Source organism: Bubalus kerabau, chromosome 5, assembly GCF_029407905.1.
Source record: "Bubalus kerabau isolate K-KA32 ecotype Philippines breed swamp buffalo chromosome 5, PCC_UOA_SB_1v2, whole genome shotgun sequence".
Taxonomy (NCBI): Eukaryota; Metazoa; Chordata; class Mammalia; order Artiodactyla; family Bovidae; genus Bubalus; species Bubalus kerabau.
Genome location: NC_073628.1, coordinates 8,822,473 through 8,844,642, shown reverse-complemented (window position 1 = coordinate 8,844,642; position 22,170 = coordinate 8,822,473). Strand labels below are relative to the sequence as shown.

Here is a 22,170-nt window from a genome sequence, read left to right as displayed (position 1 = left end):
TTGATCTCATGGCAGATTGAGCTTTCCTTTTCATGAGCACATTGTGTTACTTGGGTTAGGAGAGGGTATAACCTCATGCTAACAGAGCCAACTACAGCGAGATTGGGAAGCTTGGGGCTCGGGGTTGGGAGTTGTTACTGGGAGAGACACTCACAGAATTAGAGTGGGTTGAGGTGCCATGACACACTTGACGGCCAAAACCAAGGTGTTTCCTATTTTTTTTGTTACCCCTGGGATCCGCTCAAGGTTCTTTGAGTCAGAGGAAATATGGCTCTCATCACCAGGGCTTCCCTGCTGGGAGCTTTCCGGAAGGAAGGGAAAGAGGGCTACTCTTGACATGTTGGCTCGGACGCCACAGAGCAGAAGCCAACTTGGTGTGGGCCATTCAGTCTTTGGAGCGTGTCAGGCTGCCAGCGTCAGATCGGCCGTCCGATTTTCCACCTGTCTCTCTCCCTGCCTCTTCCTGACTGGCTGGAAGACACCAGCACCAGACAGATGTCCCTTTTAACACACTCCGTGGCCAAGGCCAGACTGACTCTGGCCAGATCACTCTGTTTAAATTTGATCCCAGCAGCAACCCCTAAACGACACACCTTGAAGAAGCTGGCCTCTTCAGGGCTCTAACCAAGCTCAGCAAAGTCCACGCTCCCCTAGGAGGGCACTCTTCGCAGGCCCAGCGAGTGCCCTCAGGGGAGGAGCCCTGGCAGCTGGCTTCAGGCCCCATTTCAGTGTTGCTACCCACTCCTGCCCCTGAGGTGGTGTCCAGGACTTCCTGCCTCTTCATCCACTTTATCTCCTGGGCCAGGGAAGAAAGCAAGGAAAAACATGGGGTCTAACAGGAAAAGGGAGTGAAGGTCAGAATCAGGTTTTCAAGAGTTGGAAAACCTGTCTCCCATTTCCTTTCTAGCTCAGGAAAGCTCTGGGACTTCATTAAAGGGGAAAAAAAGATAGGTTCACTTTCTCCCTATAAAATAAATTGGTCTCCATACCTCCCCTCAAAAAACAAAAACACAAAACAGCTGGTTCTGCTCCTTGTGCAAGTGGGAAGGCCTAGAAGTTACCAAAACCCCACCCCCGATTTTCTGGCCCCCGCAGAGGGGATGGGGTTCATTTCTGTCATTTTTCTTCATGGAAATGTATGGTTTGGAGTCCCTGATTTTGTTTCACAAAGAGAGCGTGAGTGTGTGTAGGTGGATTTGATTAAAATTGGCATCAGCTATATATAGGAGTGGCTTCTTCTGTCACCACCCCGAGGCCCAAGAGAGAAAGACGCACCCACGAGTGCCGAGCCCTCTGGCTTCGGTAAGTCAGAAGACAGTGGGGTCCCCCTTCAGAGCTCCCTGCCCCTTCACACAGACCACACTGAGTCTGCTTTGTCTGTGAACCGTAGAAGCAGCTCAGGTTCTAAATATTCATGTCCACGGGCTCACGCTCCCTCCTTCGGAGGCACCCAACCAAAACCGTCTGCTGTTGGGGGGCTGGATCTGAGTGGACAGCGCCTGAGGGCGCAGCTGGCTCGTCCAGATGCCGCCCCTGAGGATGCAGGTTGGGAGAGCCCTGCTGGCCTCGCGCTGACCCTTCTTGCTCTCCTCTCCGCTCGGGTCCTCAGCCCCTGGGGACGGGTGTGGAAGAGCTGGACTGCCAAACTGTTTCTTCACCCTGCCTCTTTGCTCTTTTGGAAAAAGCATCCTAGCAATGGATCTGTTTGGAGGGGACCTGAGGGGAGCAAGCTGAGCAGGCATGACCCCTGCTGCTATTTTATTTTCCAGCTGTTCCGTGAAGTAAGAATAATGAAGGTTCTGAACCATCCCAACATAGGTGAGGACCGTTGTCGTTCCTCTCCCTCCCCCACCGCGCGACTCCAGTTCCCACATGTAGTCCTCCTCCCAGAGGCGCGGTGCCGGCTGGAGTCCGGAGTCTTCCAGGACGCCTCTGGGGCGGCCCAGCTCAGTCCGGCTCTGCCCCTGGCGCTCAGGGCTGTCCTTAGAGGTGTGGCTGCCATGAGGGGAGCTTGTCCTCGGGAAAGCAGGAATGGGAGGGGAGGAAACGTTTGTTCTGAGGATGCCCCTGTGCATGTCGGGGCTTGACCTGTGACCCCCTGCTGCTGTTCCGACTCAGAGCTTGGCCCTTGCTCTTGCAGTTAAGTTATTTGAAGTGATCGAGACTGAGAAAACACTCTACCTGGTCATGGAGTACGCCAGTGGAGGTAGGTATGGAATTGCCTCTCGCTCCTGTGTCCCTGCCTTCCCCAGCTCCAGCCAGCTCTGATGTAGACCCCACTCCTGTCACTTGCAGGAGAGGTGTTTGATTACCTAGTGGCTCATGGCAGGATGAAAGAAAAAGAGGCTCGAGCCAAATTCCGCCAGGTGGGTGTGACTCCCTCCCTGGGCTATGGGCCCAACCTCTGCTCTGGGGGGTTGGCATACAGGGAGTCGCTGCCTGCCTTCCAGCAGCCTCGGAACGTGGCAGGCTGGAAGCCGGCCACAGGGTCACAGGTCCCCCAGCCCGTGCGGCCGCCTCCGGGCTGACCCGTCTTCTTCCTTTCAGATAGTGTCTGCTGTGCAGTACTGTCACCAGAAGTTCATTGTCCACAGAGACCTAAAGGTAAGGCGCGCGCTCGTCTCCCGCGTCCGAGTCAGGGCTGGGCCGCTCACCTCTGTGAACGGTGACAGAACCATGACACCCTGATGTTCAGGGAAGCTCTAGCCTGTAATTTTTTTGGAGATGATGAGGAAGCCCCTAGGGCTGCTTCTGACACAGGCCTGTGTGACTGGACTTAGGCTCCCGTTCCCGCCAGCAAGCAGAGAGCCTCTGCCATTCCACCTCTTCCGGTGCTGCCAGGTCTGGCAGCCAGCCGAGGAGACAGGGTTGACTGTCCCACAGCTGCATCACAGCTGCTTTGCAGATGTGAGCACTCCCAGCTCTGTCCCTCAGATGTTAGTGTGAGAGACTACCTCTGGGTCTTCCCGGCCCCTGAGTCCTCGCAGGTGACCACGATTAACCCAGGCCTGACAGGGACACTTTCCACAGCTCACAGCCCTCAGCCTTCAGATCCCAGCCCTCATACAGCTGCCTGTGTGGGGAGTGGCCTTTGCCACCCTCCTCCAACCCAGCCCAGCGTCTTCACACAGATTGGAGGCCGCCCTGGAGTTGTGGAAACAGTACTAAGATTGAAGATGACTTCCTGCTTTTTCTCTTCCGTTCCCCTCAGCTCCTTCCTGTCCGGTGCCTTGGTGTGGTCCACTTGGTTCCCTCACATTTTCCTTCTTACCTCCCAGGCAGAAAACCTGCTCTTGGATGCTGATATGAACATCAAGATTGCAGACTTTGGCTTCAGCAATGAATTCACCTTTGGGAACAAGCTGGATACCTTCTGTGGCAGTCCTCCTTATGCTGCCCCAGAGCTCTTCCAGGGCAAAAAGTACGATGGACCCGAGGTGGATGTGTGGAGCCTGGGAGTTATCCTGTACACACTGGTCAGCGGATCCCTGCCTTTTGATGGACAGAACCTCAAGGTGGAGTGAATTGCAGGCTTAGGGTTATCATTTGAATTCTCATTTCTTCTCTTGGCCTCTGGTCTTGTCCCCAACCTCTCACCTTCACTGCTTTTCTACATTTTTCCTGAGCCGGAGCTTCAAAGGGCATACAAGAGGTAGCTGCTATTAAAAGGCATTATGTACCCAGCATCATAATCTCAGTTCTTCTCTTGAGAGCTGGGATAAATTGTATGTTTGTTCACCTCTCCAAGGCACTCAGGATTGCAAGCCACGCGCTCCTCAAGCCCGAGGGCGTGAGGTATCTGACAGCACCGCCTCTTTAGTGAGGGGCCTTGTCCCAGGCCCTCTGCCTCCTATCATATTTCGTTTCTATCTGCCTGGACAGTCAAACTATCAGGAGCCTGGATGTTAGGTTTCTTAAACCCTTGGCCTTGGCTGATTTAAATTTCCCTCCTATAGGAGCTACGGGAGCGGGTACTGAGGGGGAAATACCGTATTCCGTTCTACATGTCCACAGACTGTGAAAACCTGCTCAAGAAATTTCTCATTCTCAATCCCAGCAAGAGAGGCACTTTAGAGGTGAGCAGCCTGAGACCTTCTGCCCAGGTCCTGGGTCCCAAGGAAACCTCCAGGCTGAGTTCTCCCTCTCTGCCCTCTCCTTCCCTTTGCTCCCCAGCAAATCATGAAAGATCGGTGGATGAATGTGGGTCACGAAGATGATGAATTAAAGCCTTATGTGGAGCCACTCCCTGACTACAAGGACCCCCGGCGGACAGGTGAGGCTGTGCTGGGCAGTGAGGTTGAGCCTGCCTGGGACTCAGGACCCGCCTTAATTGTGTGCCCTCCTGTGCAGAGTTGATGGTGTCCATGGGTTACACGCGGGAAGAGATCCAGGACTCACTGGTGAGCCAGAGGTACAACGAGGTGATGGCCACCTATCTGCTCCTGGGCTACAAGAGCTCCGAGGTGCGTGCCCCCACTCCGTCCTCGTGTGTGCCGTCCTCTGTCAGCAGCAGCCCCTTGCTTCTAGCAGCTGTTGAGGGCAGACCTCATCTCCAAGTAGCTGTGTAGCTGTGCTCTCTACTGACTGATTTTAAGCCCCACCTATGGGGGGCGCTAAGGCCCCTCTGGCCTTTGCTTTCTCTGATCAATAGGAAAGCTGATGGGGTCGGGCCTGGGTCTGGGTTACCACACGGTGAGTATATCTGGTTCCTTCTGTGTTGGTTAGACAGGGTCTCGGTCCATCTGGGTCAGTTCTTTGTTGCCCCTAGACGTGTTTCCATATGTTTGTGTCTCTGTGTCGGGAAGTCTCGGGATTCCTGGGTGCTTTGTCTCTCACAGGAGCCATGAGTCTGTGTTGCTTCTGCTCAGTGCTCATGTCTGGGAGTGTGTATCTGGGGGCCTGTGCATCCATCCCTCGCGTCTGTCCATCTGGAGGCCTCGTAACTTGCTCTGCTTGTCTGGGTCACCATGTCTGCACCTGAACCCATGGGTCTCTGGGGGTCGGGTCCTGCTTACCATCTGTGTGCCGCTTGCACGCGCGTGTGGCCTCCCTGTCCCCCTGGTGGTGTCAGACTCCTTTCCTTGGTTCTCAGCCTGCTCAGGAGGTATTGGGGGATGTCTCTGAGTCTGAATGCTCATTCTTACGCACACGCGCGTGTGTGTCCGTGTCCCTCTCTGAGGGCAGGGGTCTTTGTGGGGAGGTTGGTGTGTCTTTGGCTGTTTGTCAGGGTCTGCGTTGCTACTTGTTTTTCTCTGTGTTTATCTAAATGCACTTTGGTCTTGCAGCGGGTGTGTCTCACGGGAGCCCAGGTGGATTTGTGTCAGGCAGGAATGTGGCGTCGAGGTGGGATCTTCCACAAGCAGCTCTTCACCCCTCCCTCTTGTGTTCTCGCAGCTGGAGGGCGACACCATCACCTTGAAGCCCCGGCCTTCAGCTGATCTGGCCAATAGCAGTGCCCCCTCCCCCTCCCACAAGGTACAGCGCAGCGTCTCCGCCAACCCCAAGCAGCGGCGCTTCAGCGACCAGGGTGAGTGCTTCCGAGAGTGGCAGATGTAGGGCTCACCCCTCTCCCGATGGGTTCTGGGGGCTTCGGGTGGCACAGCCGAGTTTCAGTCCCTGTTCAGCCCGTATTAGCATGTCCTTGGACAGGTCACTGCAGTACACTTCCCTCCAACCCTGTGAAATGGAGTTGCTGGCAACATGGGAGGAAGCATGAAGTACATGGTGGGTGTTCCGTGTGCCTCCCTCACCCTTACCCGTTCCCACCGTCCCTCTGGCCCAGCAGCTGGCCCTGCCATCCCCACCTCCAATTCCTACTCTAAGAAGACTCAGAGCAACAACGCAGAAAACAAGCGGCCTGAAGAGGACCGGGAGTCAGGACGGAAGGCCAGCAGCACAGCCAAAGTGCCTGCCAGCCCCCTGCCTGGCCTGGAGAGGAAGAAGACCACCCCAACACCCTCCACGGTAAGCCATGCCCCCGCCCCCCTCCTGGCCAGCCCCGCCCTCTTTCCCAGGCCCCCACCCCGCCTTCTTGCTATGGGGCCTGCCCTCTCTAGGCAGCTCCTTTCTAAACCAGACCCGGCTTCCTTTGGCTGCCTACCTGACCTTCCCTCCTGGGCCACTTGTGTTTACTGTAGAAAACCCTGCCCCCCAGAGTCAAAGCAACATCCTTTTTCCCCCCCAGCTCCCCCCTCCATTGCTTATGGTAGAAAGGGAAGAAGGAAGCTGGATTTGTGACCACTTTGGTTTTCTGTGATACAGCTCTTCCCCTTCTTCCCCACAGAACAGCGTCCTCTCCACCAGCACAAACCGAAGCAGGAATTCCCCACTCCTGGAGAGGGCCAGCCTTGGCCAGGCCTCCATCCAGAATGGCAAAGACAGGTGAGCAGGCCTGGGCCCTGCCTGCCACGCCCCCCGGAGCCGCTCCCTCAGTGGTGACGTCTGTCGGCAGCACTCCTCCCCTCCTGTACCCTGGAGTCCCGTCCTGGCTCTGTCCAGTCCAGCCATCCACACGCCAGCACCTCCCTGCTCTCCCCTCCATCTCCTCCTCCCTGTGCTCCTGTGACCGCTTTTTGCGGGGTACCCAATGTGACTCCATGACCATCTCAGCCACCTTCTTGCTTCTTGACCGCAGCCAGGGCATGGCAACTGTGCTGTTCTGGGCATCAGTGCCCCAGGGACCCCGGCTCAGGGCAGAACCCAGAGATGCCCAGCTGAAGGGTGTACACATTGAGGGTGACTCCAGCTGTGCCTGTGAGAGCAGAACCCCCTGACCTTGACCGTCAGTGTTGAGCTCCTGGCTCCTTGTCTTCTGAGCTTAATGAAATCTCCTCTTAGCAGCGCCCTGCTCTTTCTGGCGACAGCACGTCCTTGTCCTTAGAATTCCTAGGAGACCCGGTGCAGCCCGGGGGCAGTGGCCTCCTGTCGGCTTTCCCGCACTCTGGGTTTCCCTCCCCAGGCTCTGGCCCACTCGCCTTCCTCGCCCTGCCCTCCGCTCCGCAGCCTTGCTTCCCTGGGCTCTGACTTGTGCCCCATTGCTGCTTCTGGGCCTGACGTGCATCCTGCCAGGGCTCCCCTCTGGCCCTTCCCACCCAGCCCTTGCTTCCTAACCAAGCCTCCTGCCCCCGCCCGCCCCTAACCCAGGCCTCTCCGCTGCTTTTGTCTCCTAGCCTAACCATGCCAGGGTCCCGGGCCTCCACGGCTTCTGCTTCCGCCGCGGTCTCTGCGGCCCGGCCCCGCCAGCACCAGAAATCCATGTCGGCCTCCGTGCACCCCAACAAGGCCACTGGGCTGCCCCCCACGGACAGTAACTGTGAGGTGCCGCGGCCCAGGCAAGTGTGCTGGGGCAGCTGACGCACCGCTGCCCTCAGCCTGCCCCCCTCCGCCCCCCACAATTTCTTCCCACCTGGGGGTCCTGCCTTGTTCTTGTCATCTTAGCCACAAGAGGTGGCTGTCTGCTGCAGCCGGGAGGTAGAGGGAAGCAAAGTAGCTTACAGCCCTCTTCTCCTCCAGTTCTCCCTCTCAGAACAGACATGCACGAAGCCGCCCCGAGGCTCCAGAAGGAAGCCTTTTTGTTCTGAGCCTTCCTGGACTTCCCTAGGACCCGGGGACAGTCAGCATCACAGGGACTCAGTCCTTGAGGGTTGGTCAGCATTGTCCCCTGGAGGTTCCAGTCTGCCGAGCTCCCAGGGAGCTGCTCCTCTCCAGCCTGTACTGCTCTCCACACACGAATCCTTCCCTGCCTCCCTCCCTCCCCGAAACCATCTCCTGCCCCCTCCCCCTTACTGGCGTTCTCAGTGGTCACATCCCTTCCTTCTGTGTCCTCTGTGGTGGCTGCCTCCCTCTGCCCTAGCTTCCCCTTCCCTTTTCCCACCCCAGGGCGCTCCGGCCGCTGGCGGGGCCGCCTTCTTGGGCCCTGATGCATTTCCCCCACCCCCACCTCTTTTCCCACAGCACAGCCCCCCAGCGTGTCCCTGTCGCCTCCCCCTCCGCCCACAACATCAGCAGCAGTGGTGGAGCCCCAGACCGAACTAATTTCCCCCGGGGTGTGTCCAGTCGAAGCACCTTCCATGCTGGACAGCTCCGGCAGGTGCGGGACCAGCAGAATTTGCCCTACGGTGTCACCCCAGCCTCTCCCTCTGGCAACAGCCAGGGCCGGCGGGGGGCCTCGGGGAGCATCTTCAGCAAATTCACCTCCAAGTTTGTGCGCAGGTGAGTAGGGGGCCTAGGGCAGCAGAGAGGGTGAGGCCAGGCCCTGCACCTGCCTGGGGGAGGGGATGAGAACACCTGGGGTTAGAGCTGGGAGTAGGTCCCTAGGGGGTTAGAAGCAGCCTCAGGAAGCCTAAGAAAGTGAGTCTGGTTGGCACCTGAGGCACTCAGACCTGTCCATCCCTCTCAGGCCTTCCCAGCTCCTCATACACACCCCTTGTTCTCTGGCCCAAGCAGATGGCCGATGCCGCCTCCTCTCTAGGAGAGTGTGAACTCAGATGCTAAAATAAAAGCCCCCCTCTTCTCTCCTGTGTTCCCATGGAAACTTATATTTGGTGACGCAGCTGCAAAGTCATGAGGCCTGAGCCAGGCTGGGCCAGCAAGGAGAGTTTCTCCTGGTCTCTTGTCTCGCCCCGTTTGACCTCCTTGCTTCCCACCCAGTTGGTTTTGTCGTCGCAGCCATCTTCATCTGCTGGGTGGGACGGGACGGGGTGGGGTGGGGGTGGGGGTGGGGCGGTGTGCCAGGATGAAGGCCAGGGGCCCAGGGCGGCGCTTTGCCGTGTGGGAACGGGTGGAGATCCTCTTCATGAGGTTTCTCACTCCGGGCCCCTGACGACCCATAGGAACAGCGTTCATCCTTGTGCATCCGGTTGTCCGGCCTCGTGGGCTGCTCCCTGCTTCCATCTCCCTGCTTCCTCAGCCATCTTAGCAGAGCTCAGGATACAGCAAGCAGGAGGCTTGGAGAGAGTGGGTTTGCCTGCCCTTCCTCCTGTACTTGGCTCCACTTAGCTAGCGTAGCCAGGCTGGGCCCCTTTCCACCTCGGCATGCAGCTGTGGGGCTGCAGGGTGGGGCATGAGCAGATGGGGGTGTCTGGGACTCTAGTCTCGCTGAGCGGCTCTTCCGAAAATGGGGGTGACCCTTGAACCTGTAAAGCCCACTCCCCACCTGCTTATCCACATACCGTCTTGTTGGTTTTTTTTTTTTATTTCTTTTTTTATTTTGTCTTTTTGTTTGTTTTTTTAGAAATCTGTCTTTCAGGTTTGCCAGAAGGTAGGCGTTGAGCCCGCTGTGTGTGTGTCTGTGTCCTGCCTCCATCACTAACGCCCCTCTTTGGCTCTTGCGCCCTCCTCCATCTGCTAACCATGTCCGTGTGGCGCTCTCTCTGCCATCTTAAAGGGAAGACAACGGCCTCTGACAGGGTGGCCCACGAGGCCATGTTTGCTCACTGAGGGCAAATGGCTCTGAAAACGATGGGCCCGTCCCCCAGCAAGGGGGACCTTCTCAGGGAATTCTCCCTTTAAGATTGTCTCCTCCCCCCGGCCCCCGGCCCCCTACCCCGGGTGTTGGTCACAAGTGTGATGGGCTCCTCTTCGGCCATTTCCCGTGTCTGTGCATGCGCTCTGAAGAAGCTCCACCCGGGTCAGAGGTGTGTCTGGGATGGTGTCTCACTCTGGGTCTCCTGGGCCTCCTCTTCCCTGGTGCCCTGAACTGCAGGTCCTCTGGGATGGCAGGACTTCAGGGGCCCTGCAGGGACACTGGGGTGTTCAGGCTTTTCTGCCTGATGCCTCAGGCCCGAGGAGCCTTTGCCTCTCGAGCGGGGCACAGCACCCCCTTCTGGCAGCTCCGTGGAACAAGCCCAGTGCTCCCCCACCCCAGCAGGCCTCGGGCCTCCAGCCTTTGCTGGGCAACTGGAGCCGGAACATTCTCTCTGGGCTGTGTTCTCCAGTTTCGGCCTGTGGCTTCCCACAAGCCAGGAGCTGGGACATCCTACCCCTGTGCCCTGGCAGCAGAGGGAGATCCCCCCGCACTCAGGCACCTGCCTTCCTGGGCCAACTCCTGGCTCTGTTGCCCCCAGTCCTGCCTTCGTCCTGTCTGGAGGCCTGGGTGGGCCGCATACCAAGCTGAGGAGCAGGTTGGAGCCCTGGTTTCCCAAGGCCGGCAGCCCAGGCCCTGCCCTGGGGCAGGGACACCTGATAGGCACCCGGTGCCCCGCTGACAGACTGCCGAGACAGGGTCTCCAGGCTTTCCCCCTTCCGCCCGCCACTCCCCACCCAGCTCTTCAGTGCATGGCTGGCTGTTGACTCATGGGGCCCCAGTGGGGGCCTCCACCCACGGGGCAGGAGCCAGGTGGGGCCCAAGAGCGCAGCCAGGCTCTTTCCCCTGCTCAGCGCGGGCGCCTGCTCGCAGCGCGCTGGTTGCGTTCGTGTGTCTCGTCTCTTTGTGTTCCTTTTACATGTGCTGCTGCTGCTCGCTCTCTCCTCCGTCCTTGCTCTCCTCTGCACTCCCAGTTCCCCGGCTCCAGGCACTCACCTTCCAGCCAGGAGCTGGAGAAGCCGCTCAGCGGGGCCAGACCTCTTCCCCACCCACCTTCCCAAGGTGTCTGCCTGCCCTGCCCTGCCCTCCGTCTCCCTTCTGTATCAGCAGATGGCCTGGCAGGCAGGGGAGTTATAAAAGAAAAAGGGAGGCAGGCCTGTCTCCAGCAGGCCTCAGGGCCCTTCTCCCGACCATCCAGCCCCAGGCACACTCCCAGCAGATCTTAGCCCTTTAAGCCTCCCAAGAGAGGCCTCTATTTATTCCCTCACCCCTTCCCTCTAAGAGGACCACAGTTCTGAGACCCAGCCCTGGGGCCCTAGAGCAGGAACCCCCTCCCCAGAGTGCTGGCTGTGGGCTGTGCGCTCCATGAGCGCCTGCACGTCCACACCCTCCTCCCCGGCTCCTCCTCGCTGGCACGGATCTCCGTGTGGGGAGGGGCAGCCCCCCCCACCGTGCTGGGCTCCCTGTTGGAGAGGGACGGTCAAGCTGCCAGCGTGAGGGGCCGCGGGCCACCGAGCCTCATGGCCTGCCAGTGATGGGCAAGTGGCCTTCTGGGCTTGGGTCCCGCCCACCCACCGGTGGCACCTCCCCGGACCCGCCCTCACAGAGGTCCCAGCACTAAACTCTCCCTCGCTCTGTTTTTTGAGGAACCTGAATGAACCTGAAAGCAAAGACCGATTGGAGACGCACAGGTGAGAGAGGGCTGGAGCCAGCGCCAGCCCTGCGCGGGCCACCAGGCTCGCCACGAGCCTCCTGCTCCTCTCTTCCTTCTGCCACACGGCTCTTCCTCCCGTGCTTCTGCCCTGGCCCCACCTTCATGGGGCCTCCCTCTCCTCAGAGCACCCCTCACTGCCACCACAGCAGGTGTGGGCCCTTCTCCTGAGATCCGGTAGATTCTGGAAGCAGGAGCCCCAGGCCGGGTGGCTGGGGCTACAGACTCCCACCCACAGACAAGCTCAGCTCTCATGAAGCAGCCACTTCTTTCTCTCCGGTCTGTGAACTGCTCGGGGCTACTGTGCAGTGCTCCCCGTTCTTCCCCGACCCTCCCTTCTTCGAAGGAAAGCATGAAGCTGTCACCTCATCACCCCTGGCCAGGGGCTGGCTTCTCTTCCCTGCTCTGCCCTGAGAGATGGGGGTACAGGACCGTCCACCCTCCTCGCCCCGCTCTGCTCCCCAGGCCAGCTCTAACGCTCCCTCTTCTAGCACCGCTGTCTCTGGGGCACCCTCCTGCTGTCCTCTCTGGTCTCAGGGTCCATCTGCCAGGGGGGCGCTCCTGTGGGTGGGACACCGCGCCCCCGCCTGATGCCCGCCTCTGCCCTCTTCGCAGACCTCACGTGGTGGGCAGCGGTGGCAACGACAAAGAGAAGGAAGACTTTCGGGAGGCCAAGCCCCGCTCACTGCGCTTCACGTGGAGCATGAAGACCACGAGCTCCATGGAGCCCAACGAGATGATGCGGGAGATCCGCAAGGTGCTGGACGCCAACAGCTGCCAGAGCGAGCTGCACGAGAAGTACATGCTGCTGTGCATGCACGGCACACCCGGCCACGAGAGCTTCGTGCAGTGGGAGATGGAGGTGTGCAAACTGCCGCGCCTGTCTCTCAACGGCGTTCGGTTTAAGCGGATATCAGGCACCTCCATGGCCTTCAAAAACATTGCCTCCAAAATAGCCAACGAGCTTAAGCTTTAATAGGCTGCCAGGAGAGGGGGGCGCGGAGGCGGCCAGCTGGACTTTGCTGCTGGGCCGGCGCTCCGCCCGCCCGGGCCAGACTGCAGAGATGGGTCGGTGTGTCTCCCCTGCTGGCACTTCCCCTCCCCGCCCTTCTCAGTTTTTTCTTCCATGTTTGTGGGGGATGGGAGATGGTTCTCTCCCCCTCCCCACAGTTACCCTGCCCATATAGCCCCCCTTCCCTCCTCTCTCCCACAGGAGGCAAAGGAAGGGGAGGGAGGGGGTGGGGGGGCAGGGCTCCCCCTCGGTACTGCGGTTGCACAGAGTATTTCGCCTAAACCAAGAAATTTTTTATTACCAAAAAGAAAAAAGAAAAAAAAAATTTCCCAGCGGCCACCTTTCCTCCCTGCCCCATTGGGACAGTTGAGACTGGATCTGTGGGGTTTCCCGGGAGGGTGGCTCAGGGCTGGAACACTCTCAGGCAAGAGTGGTGGAGTTCCCTGTCAGGCCCTCCGCCAGGCCCACTTTGGGCTTCTCCCCTCTCCTCTCCTTCCCCTCCAAGCAAACCACCAGAGGTGGCCTTCCCCTGACCTCAGGCCCCTGGGCTGGAGGCCTGGGCGGCTGGGGGCTGGGGCGGGGGTGCCGCGCAGCCCAGAAGCGGGGGGTTGGCGGCGGCTTGGGGCTGGCAGGCTAGGCACGGGGCTCGGCCTCCCTCCACACTGTATCCTCTGCCCCTCCTTTCCCAGAGGCTGGGCATTTCCTTCCACAAGCTGCTGTGGGGACGGTTGTTCCCCTCCTCAAAAAGTCTGTGCCATCTTCTCCCATCCCCTCCTGGGTAGAAGGCGGGGTGACCCCAGGGCTGGGAGGGGAGGGGACCGCAGGGCAGATGGGCTCCCCGGCCCCCAGGGGCTGCCCCGGCTGCTAATCTCCGGAATAGGGACGATGGCATCCTCCTTTCTGGGAGAGCCTTTGTCTGAAAGCACAGCCCCCTCGCCGGTCCTCTCCCCGCTGCCCCTCTTCATTGGCATTAATCTGGGCACCAGCTAGTTCCATAGCAGTGACTTCCCTCACCACTCATCTCTCGGCCTTGCCTTCTCTTCCTCACACTGTCGCCCCTCCTCTCAGGAGACACTGCCCCGGGCCTCCAGGGCCGCCTGGCCAAGGCTGCGGAGGGCAGCGGGGCCGGGAGCCTCTGCCCTCCACGGGGTTGGGGGGCAAATAGGCCAAGGGCCTCCCAGCTCGCCGACCTCCGCAGCCAGTGTGGGAGTGGCTGGTTATGGGCGCTTGGCTGGTGGCAGCCGCTGCATCCCTTAATTTATTTCTCTGCTGTTTCTGTTCTTGAGAAATTGGGGGGGGGGGGGGGTCCTAAACAGAGGCTGCCTCTACCCTCACCTGAGTTGTACATTTTTTGTGATGGGTTTTATTTTTTATTTTATTATTTTATTTTTTTTTTTTTGATTTATGATGACTCCACCCCTACTCATCACCCCACTCCCAGGCCTGGCTCCATGGCAAGTCAAGCCCTTGGGTCCCAGGAAGGGGCCTCGCCAACCTCAGCCCTCCCGCCCCAAGCCCTGACCGTGGGCTCCGGCTCCTACCAAGGGCTCCCCCTCCCTCCTTCCTTCCCCCTTCCTGCCCTATGGAACAGCCCGGGTGCTCCCAGGGGCCCGGAGGGCAAGGCTTGGCTCCCAAAGGGGGTGGTGGCCGGGGGGCTCCCAGGCAAGGTGGCCCCTCCCCACCCAGCCCCCCTTCCTGCACTTAGTTTCTCCTCTGGATCAAACACGTAATAAAGAGAATGTTTGGAATCTGAGCTGCCTCCTCCTGTTTCTCATCCCAGCTGGGCAGGGACCCAGTCCCCATGGGCAAGATATGGCCCAGCCCACCTGCCTTGCTGGGGAGAACTGATTGCTGTTTGGGGCCTGGGGAAGGGATAGTGCTGGGTGGACCTGTGGCCCTGACAAAGACAGTAAGCCTGGGACCCTTAAACCAAAAGATTTTGTGAGCTTGAAGGTTTTATTTTTAAAAAACATTGAAAAATAAACCCATGTCTGCATATGTTCCCAACCCTCCTTACTCCAGGCTGGTGGACAGGGGGGGCACCCTCAGAGCTCCTCAGCATCCCCACCCCAGCCCCTGAAGACAGGAGAGCTAGCTCTCTGGCCCCAAGGGACCTTTCTGCCCACCTCCCCCCTCCAGCGCCCTCCCCACCTCACCCAGACTTATTGCTACAAGAAGGGAAAGAGTAAGAACAGCCAGCACATTTAACTGTCCTCGCCCCCAGCCCCCACACTATGGTCACTATCCCCTACACACGAAGGGCAGGACCAAAGGCCAAGCCCTGGCAGCCTAGGAGGCAGCCATTCCAGTCCCAGCCAGGAAAAGAAAGTACCCTCAGGCCAGCTCACAAGGCCCCAGACCCTGGCCAGGCTTGGCCACCAGAAACAACGTGCAGAATCCACGGGGCCAGCTGTGCCCGTCGCGGCAGCCCCGGGTCCTCGAAAGACCTGGCGTGACCTCTAGTCCCTTCTGTCCTTGGTAAAGCCGGAGGTCCCCAGGGACACCCAGCCGAGGGCTTCTGGAGCCTCTGGTTGGCGGAGAGCCTCGGGGCTCAGAGCGAGGGTGCCGGAGGCTCCAGAGGGGCTCCAATCAGGGTGGGTGGGGGCTGAGGGCCAGGGCGGGCACTGTGGCGGGACGCAGCCAGGGCAGGGCGGATGAGAGGTGGTGGCGGCTGGTTGGGGGCCAGCCGGGGCTGAAGGAAACGGCCCTGCTGGAGTGGGGGTGGCTGGCGAAGCAGGGTGGGGGCCGTGGGCAAGGGTGGCCTCAGCAGTGGGGGCGGCTGGGACAGCGAGGTGGGAGGTGGAGGAGGGGGCGGCGCAGGGGGCCCCGATCGGGGTCCCGACGTGGAGACAGATGTAATCTGGACCTGAGAGGAGACAGAAGAGTGAGAAACCAGGTTCGAGCATGCCCTCAGCCCAGTCTTTAAGGACGGAGGTGGTTCCTCTCTCTCCTCGCATTTCTCTCTTCCCTTCTCACCTCATCATCTTCCTCTAGGGCTGGGGCTGGCAAGGGAGCCCCTCTCCTAGCCTCCTCCATGGGGACCGGGGCTCCAGGGGCCCCATCCTGCTCGGCCTCCCACTCCTGCAGCACCTCCTCCAGATTGAAGCGGCGCCGGTAGCTCACAAAGAAGGTCTTCACCTGGGTCAGAGTCTTGTTCCCAATCACCTCTGCAATAGCCCCAAAGTCTTTGCCATACCTACGGATGGCTGCAAGGGTCAAAAGGGCAGCAGAGTGTGAATACCGCCTTAGATCTAGTTACTTCCCTGATCCTTCCCCTCTGCCCCAGCTCCCTGGGGGGAAGGAGACACTCCTGGGGCCCTCTGTTCTCCCCAGAGCCTCACCCACCTTGTACAGCCAAGAGCTGCTCATCCGTGGTCCAACGGGAGTTGAACTTGGTATTGGCCTGCAGAGCAAGGCAAGGATCCTTGAGACTCAAATACAGGGGAAGAGGGCCTGCTCTCTAAACAAAACTCCCCTTTCTTGCTCTGCCGCCAGACTCCCTCCCGCCCCTCAAACTTGGAAGAGCAGCCTCACCTCAGGGGGGCGGAGTGGATCAATGCCGCCCTCCAGGGCTTGTCGGAGGCTGCTATTGGTCTGCTTCATGCTTTGCACCTGGGAAGGTAAGTCAAGGGAGGGCCATCAAACTCCACGCCAGGAGGCCATCAATAGCAACCCTCACACAGCCCTTTACCTCATCGCTCACAACCATTCAGTAGGGGAGACACAGGGGTTCGCCCCTTTTCAAAGACTAACGTTATTTATTTTTTAATGACCAAAAAAGAACATCAAGTTACCCAGAAACCCAGAGGATGGAGAAGATGCAGGCTTGGCAACCACACAACCTCCCTTACACCTCAGCTGCCCCCAGTTAAGAGTTCCCAGCTGCCGACTGTCACCTCTCACAGCTCCTCCCTTCCCTGGGCCCCCTACCTGGCGTTTGAGGGAGATGAGCTGGGAGTCAAGGCCTCGAAGCGTGAGGTTAGCAAGGTCCGGGCTCCCCGACACTGCGGTGAGGCCCTCAGGGCTCAGGTACATGCCTTTGGGCGGGCGCCTCCGAGTTCTCAGCGGATGGTGGCGGTATTGGGAGCCCTGGGCCTCCTTCTTTCCTGGGCCTGGGCGGGCATTCAGGGGCCGAGAGGGCAGAGGCTGCCAGGGAAAAAAGAAGAGGTGGGCGGTGCAGAGCCCAAGGAGAGGGCGGGCCAGCAGGCGGGCCAGGAGAATCTACTCCCTCACCTCTCTCTTGGGGTCTCCAGCGTCCGGCTCCCCCTCACTCACGGCTCCTCGTCCCTCTTCAAGATCATCGCTGCTTACACGGGGGCCAAGGAGCGGGTGAGGCAGGGGCTAGGGCCTGCAGGAGCGCCGTCTACCCCCACCTACAGCTGCCCTGGGCCCCCACCTGTCTTCTTTGTCCTTTCGGCCCCCAAGCCGCCGAGCCTGTCTGTCCATCACACTGGTCCGGCTGCGGGTCTTCTTCCAAGAGTAGTAATACTTCACCAGGCTAGGAATCAGCTTGTCAGGCAGCTGGGGGCAGGGGGCAACACCAGAGGCTGGAGCCCACCTAAGACTCCAGGCTCCGGGAAGGCTTATCAGAAAGAAGGGGCCAAGTAGCGCCAACAGGGGTGGAGGGCTTTACCATCTGCTGGATCCGCTGGAAGCACTTGCCATGGAAGCCAAAGGCCTGTTCAAACAGCACCTTGTCCTCTACCGTCCACTCATCCGGGAATGGGGTGAAGTTGGCCAGGTCAGCCAGCGACTTCTCTACGTCGTGTTTATGCCACAGGAGCATGCCCAGTGCCTGGCCCAGGAGAGAGGAGGACTCGGGCTCAGCTGCCCCTAGCACGGTGCTGTCTCCTCCCCGAATCCCTGCGGGACCGAGGCTCACCTGCTCGATGTTGTAACCGTGCTTCTCCTTGGCCATCGCAATGTATTTGTCAACTGCAGAGGCGGGAGGAGCCAGCTCTTGGAGGAGGGGTTACAACTCCTAACCCAGGCCTGTCCAGACAGGGGTATGCCCCCAGGGACTAGGCCCCTGACCCTGAGCCCCAGGGCAGGGGTTGAACCCACATGTCTCAGCCTCTAGCCCACTTCCGAGAAGAGCCAGCCGGCAGCTGATAGGAGAACCAGGCCCCCAGCTCCCAAGGGTATGCATGAACCCAGGGTCCCACCCCACTCACGCTTGGCATCTGACACACAGTGGTTGGGGGACCACACCAACATCCCCTTCAGCTCCTTGTTACTGTAGCGTGCGGGGCTCTCTGAAAGGCAGAGGACAGAGGACACCATCACCCGGGTGGCCCTGGCCTGGACCCATGGCCAGAGGGCGGTGGAGTGAGGCCTGTGAGGTGAGGCCCAGAGGGGAAGGAGGGGCAGAGAACCAGACAGGAAGGCAGAGCAGGAAAACTAACCGTGCCACAGGGCCGGCCACCCACACCCGCCTGTCCCACCAGTGGGCGCCAGTCAAGGGCTCCCCCAGGTGGGGCCCAGGGCCAAGCCACGGGCCTTCAAGTCCCCTCCCTTCACAGCCTGTCCTGCCACTCACCAGGCTTGCACTCCGGAATTACGGCCTGGTAATTGGTTCCAACGCGGATCATGCTGTCTGTGGAGCCAGGGGGAGGCAGTCAGGACTCCAGGGAGGGAGGGTGGGAGGATGGGAGGATGTGGTGGGGGAGGTGGCTGGCCTGGAGTTCTTCCTGACCACCCAGGGCCCCCACCTTCCAGGAGGCTCACTTTTCCCTGATCATCTCCTCAGTTACCCTCAATCACAGAAGGAACTGGAAAAGGGAGAGACCTTGCCTAGCTATAGCCCGGGGGGGGGGGGGGGGGGGGGCGTTGGGAAGGATAGGGGCCAGTTTTAAAGCCCAGGCCCAGCAGAGCCCTTTGTTCTGACTTAGTGGGGGGGGGTGGGGGGTGGAGGGCTGCCCCTAGACCTGGACCACAGCCCTGCAGGGAATCCAAGGCTCCTCCCCACCACATGAGCCTCACGGCTTGGTGTGGAGGTGTCTTTCCAGCTCCTGCCCCGGCCAGACCTCAGTCCTCTGCAAGGTGGTAAGGTATGAGGAGCCTAAGCTGTGAAAGGGAGGGACGCCTGAGTACCTCGGGGACTGAGCGCAGGGAGGGGGGAGGCAGGACCGCCTCCCCGGCAGCTAGGGGCCCAGCCTCCAGATTCCCTGTGCCGGCTTGCGAGGAGCAAAGCAGAGGCTCCGATTCAAGGAGGGCAGGAACCATGCCTAATAGTACCCCTGGGGTCGGCAACTCTGCCTCGCGCGCCTCCCCCCGCCCCGGGCCCGTGCGCCTTTAACCCCAGGCTGCCGGGCTCACCGTGCGAGTGCTCCTCCTCGCTGCTGTCATCCTCCGAGTGCGGCTGTCCGCCGTTGGGCGCCGTCTTGGCCCGGCTGCGGGACAGGATCCCGGAGCCCGCGCTCGGCTTCTCCATCACCGAAGGCATTACCCCCGCCCAGCCGCCCCGGGGGGCGCGGGAGCCTTCGCAGAGCCGCGGTGGTTGCCGCGCTCGCCCGGAGTGCTGTGCCCGGCCCGGCCTGGAGGGGTCGCCACTGAGGCTACGAGAGCCAGGAGGTCAAGCGTGGCTAGGGTACGGAGGGGCAGAAGCCCAGCGGGCAGCCCGGCGCTCTCCGCGACCCCCAGAGGTGAGGGCTTCAGAAAAGTTTGTGTAGAAGTGGGGTACGCGGGGTAAGAGCCGCAAGGTCCGGTCGGCTGCGGCGCGCTCGCTCTGTACGCCCCCACGAAATTGGGGGCTCCCTGGAGAAGTCGGGGCAACCTGCCCTCGGGGCGCCCTGGAGCCCCAATTGCCCGCCTGCCCACGCAGTTCAGCGAGCGGGCGCTGCGGCGCAACTGCCGCCCGCCCCCGCCCCTCCCCACGAGCTCCGCGTCTCTCGGCTGCACCAGGATGCCCCAGTCCCGGGCGGGGACCCCTGTCCGGACCAGACCCCCGCCTGCGACGGCAGCCGGCGGCGGCGGGACGGCGCGCACCGCGCGCGGCGCTAGGGCAGAGTTGCCGGGAGGCGGGGGAGCGCAGCCGCGGGCGCCGCCTCGCACCCTAGCCGGCGCGCTCGCTCGCTCGCTCGCTCGCTCTCCCCGGCGCGCTCGGGCTGCTCGCTCGCTCGCCCGCCCGCTCTCCGCCGCCGCTCGCTCCTCGCGCACACAATGAAGCTGCTGGCAGGGAAGTAGTGCCGGCTGCGGCCTCAGCACCCCTCCCCCAGCCGATGCCTCCGCCAGCTGAACATCTGGCCCTGGGGTGGGAGGCAGGGCCCGGGGGGCGGGGCCTGGGGGCCGGGGCTAGACCTCCGAGGGGTGGGGTCAGGACCCGGGTGGCGCGCGCTTCCCTCTGCCGGCCCCCGGGGCTCGCAGACTTACCCCCCAGGGGGAGACCCTCTGCATCCCCCCCCCCACCCCCAGGAGTAGCCAGGGGTCAGCCCCACCCACGCGCACACCAGCCCCACACAGCAGCGGGCTCGGGTTACCGCCGCCTGCCCCGGGGGCCCTGAGGCCGCCTGCCCGCCCGCCCGGGTGGAGCCCAGCTTTTCCTTCCATTTCCCTTCCTGCCAAGGAACTCCCCGCCCCCCCCCTTCCGCAGGGGGAACCCCCCCACACACACACACTTCATGCGCCCTTGGGGGCCAGAGCGGATGGGAGGCCGGACAGGCGAGGATTGAATTCCTCCAAGAGCTACTGGGCCAAGGAGCCTGGCTTCTGGTGTGCATCTCTGGGTCCCCAGGGGTCACCTCAATTCCCTTTAACGGCTGCAGTGCGCACCCCAAAACAGTGGCCCATGGGGTTGCGGGATGGGGCATGGGAAGTGCAGGGGAAGACCTGGACTGCAGAGTGGGGGAAAAGCTGGGGGTCTGTCCCCCCCCCACCCACGCCCGCCCCGAGTTCACTGTCACCCCAGCGGGGCGGAGAGCCCCCTCCCCCAGGACGAGCACGGGCAGCGTGACAGACCGGGAAGCGGGTAGCGCGGCACAGACGGAGAGGGGGGAGGGGGTGGGCAGAGACTTTCAAAGCCAGACCCAGCCACCCTGCCAGGCACACAAAGAGCCAGCACACACACCGGCGGCGGCGGCTCGGAGCCTGCGAGCCGCGCCGGTGCCCGTCCCCGCCGCCCCAGGCACGTGCTGCGGCGCACACAGGCCGAGGCCCCCTCCCGCCCGCGGCCCCTCCCACCCGAACCCCGGACTCCCAGACGCACCTCCGCCCGGGCACACCCCGCTGTGCCCAGGCTGAGCCGAGCCGGCTCTCGCACCCTCCCCTCCCTTCCCTTCCTCGGCCACTCTGTAATCAGATTCCTAAATTTAGAAGCAACCCCGGGCCCAGCCAGGGGTCCCCGCCCCCACACGCTGCCTGCGGCCAGCCGGCCGGGGTCCTGCGGTCGGGCCACGACCCGGCCGGGGCCTCCAGGTCCCGGGGGCTCCTGAGGGCGGCTGGGCAGAGTCAGGCCCGACCCCACCCCGCTGCGGTGCTGTCGGGCCACAACTGGGGCCACCCAGCCAGCGGCCACGTTGCCCGCCACACCTCCGGCCAGAGCGCTGGGGCCTTTTTCCTCCTCTTAAATCATGGGTTGGGCACCAAGCCCCAGGGTGGGGAGGTCTGGATAGAGGAGAACGAATAGGCCAAGGGCAGGTCTGAGCTGTGAGGTCGGCTACAAATGAAAAGAGCCTCCTCAGCCTAAGCCCTCCTGAGTGGCAGGGTGCCACCCCACCCCCAGCACCTCCAATCTTTAGGGAGCCTCTCCTCTCTGTCCCCTCCCGCCTGGCAGGCAGCCAGGGCTGCTCACAGCTCTCTCCTATGATGGAGTCTTCCATTTTGCCCACAGCAGCCCCCCATTAGGCAGGGCCTCGGCTGAGTCCCCTAATTCCCCCTTGCCTCTTTTCCATACTCGTACTCAGGGTCCAGGGCCCAGCATCTCACCTCACCCCCAGACCTCAGCATCATGCTCATTCTGGCCTCCCTCCTCCCAGGCTACCCCAGGTACCCCCAGTCACCAGCATCCTGCCATCCTTTGCACCCTGCCCCCCATAAGGAGGTAGCTGTGTTCTCACTTCTCCCTGGAGCCTGGAGCTCAGGGCCAGAGAAGATTCTACTCTGGAGGTGGGGGCAGGGAGAGAAGGCTTATGCCTTGGAGTTGCAGAGGAGGCGGGGAGTCTGCGGACCCTGGTGTGATGAGGCTTCTGCCTAGGAGGTGGGACACCACATGGGAAGGGTATCCTAGGAATTTGGGGATGACGGTGGGGGCCACGATGTCCAGAGAGGAGGTACATTCCTAGTGAGCAAACCTCCCCAAGGGGCATCCTTGCAGGGTTAGGAGGGGGAGGGGCAAGGCCCCACCCTCCCACCTGCTGCAGCCGCCCCCCCCCCCAGCTGGCCCCCTCTTTTGTGCAAAGCCACACAAAGGACAAGGGGCCCCGGCCGGCCTGGCCATCTGCTCCCAGCAGCCAGAAGGCTCTTAAAGAGACAGCACCCCCTCCCTGCCCTGGGGCTGTAGGGTGCGATAGACCGGGTGCTCCAACAGAACCTGGTCTCAGCGGTACCCCACGTGCCGCCCACTTTTCCCTGGCTCCCCCAGCCCCAGGTGAGGAATCCTCCTCTCCCAGAGCACCGAGGTGCCACGTGGCCTGGAACACAGGGGTGTGGGAGGGGGAGCAAGGAGGCAGCCAGGGACCAGCCCCTCCTCTCCTGCCTTAGGCGGAGGGGCTGGGGGGGGGGAGGGGGAGCTCAGCACTGGGGTCCATCGGCTCCCTTAGGCCACCTCGGAGCTTTGTGAGGGCCGCCGGTCTCCTGGAGTGCCCTCCCCGCCAGGGAGCTCCCCTAGCCCTTCCTCAGGGAGGATGCTGGTGCTTGCTTTGGGCTGCAGGCCGCTGGGCAGGAGCCCAGTGATCTGATCCGGGCACATTTGTTTCCTGCGTTTTCCAG

At 61.5% G+C, this 22,170-nt stretch overlaps 2 protein-coding genes across 12 annotated transcripts in view; one reads left to right on the top strand and one right to left on the bottom strand.

Moving 5' to 3' along the window:
* The window catches only part of MARK2 (microtubule affinity regulating kinase 2), a 57,695-nt gene extending 43,696 nt beyond the window's left edge, over positions 1-13,999 (top strand). For 6 of the 10 annotated variants that reach the window (XM_055580976.1, XM_055580972.1, XM_055580975.1 and 3 more), the window contains exons 4-19: positions 1,770-1,818; positions 2,141-2,206; positions 2,296-2,366; positions 2,548-2,604; positions 3,279-3,515; positions 3,957-4,076; positions 4,174-4,273; positions 4,351-4,463; positions 5,395-5,527; positions 5,786-5,964; positions 6,284-6,381; positions 7,170-7,331; positions 7,954-8,211; positions 9,233-9,259; positions 11,170-11,214; positions 11,850-13,999. In XM_055580976.1, coding sequence (XP_055436951.1) covers positions 1,770-1,818; positions 2,141-2,206; positions 2,296-2,366; positions 2,548-2,604; positions 3,279-3,515; positions 3,957-4,076; positions 4,174-4,273; positions 4,351-4,463; positions 5,395-5,527; positions 5,786-5,964; positions 6,284-6,381; positions 7,170-7,331; positions 7,954-8,211; positions 9,233-9,259; positions 11,170-11,214; positions 11,850-12,210 — 2,076 coding nt within the window. In that variant the 3' untranslated portion in view covers positions 12,211-13,999. Of the gene's footprint in view, positions 1-1,769; positions 1,819-2,140; positions 2,207-2,295; positions 2,367-2,547; positions 2,605-3,278; positions 3,516-3,956; positions 4,077-4,173; positions 4,274-4,350; positions 4,464-5,394; positions 5,528-5,785; positions 5,965-6,283; positions 6,382-7,169; positions 7,332-7,953; positions 8,212-8,398; positions 8,518-9,232; positions 9,260-11,169; positions 11,215-11,849 lie in introns of those variants that run through there. The other 4 variants (XM_055580980.1, XM_055580973.1, XM_055580981.1 and 1 more) reach the window with 4 other exon arrangements.
* Positions 14,000-14,183: 184 nt separating this feature from the next.
* On the bottom strand, positions 14,184-18,700 carry RCOR2 (REST corepressor 2). 2 transcript variants are annotated; one of them, XM_055580983.1, is made up of 12 exons: positions 18,565-18,700; positions 17,786-17,842; positions 17,421-17,501; positions 17,129-17,181; positions 16,880-17,041; positions 16,643-16,767; positions 16,480-16,549; positions 16,177-16,392; positions 15,781-15,858; positions 15,592-15,649; positions 15,223-15,452; positions 14,184-15,112 (listed from the first exon to the last, which is right to left on the bottom strand). In XM_055580983.1, the coding sequence occupies exons 1-12, from the start codon at positions 18,689-18,691 to the stop codon at positions 14,798-14,800; spliced, it is 1,572 nt and encodes a 523-aa protein (XP_055436958.1). In that variant the 5' UTR covers positions 18,692-18,700; the 3' UTR covers positions 14,184-14,797. The 2 variants fall into 2 exon arrangements, with proteins under 2 accessions (XP_055436958.1, XP_055436959.1); XM_055580984.1 differs by lacking the exon at positions 15,223-15,452.
* Positions 18,701-22,170: the final 3,470 nt, after the last annotated feature.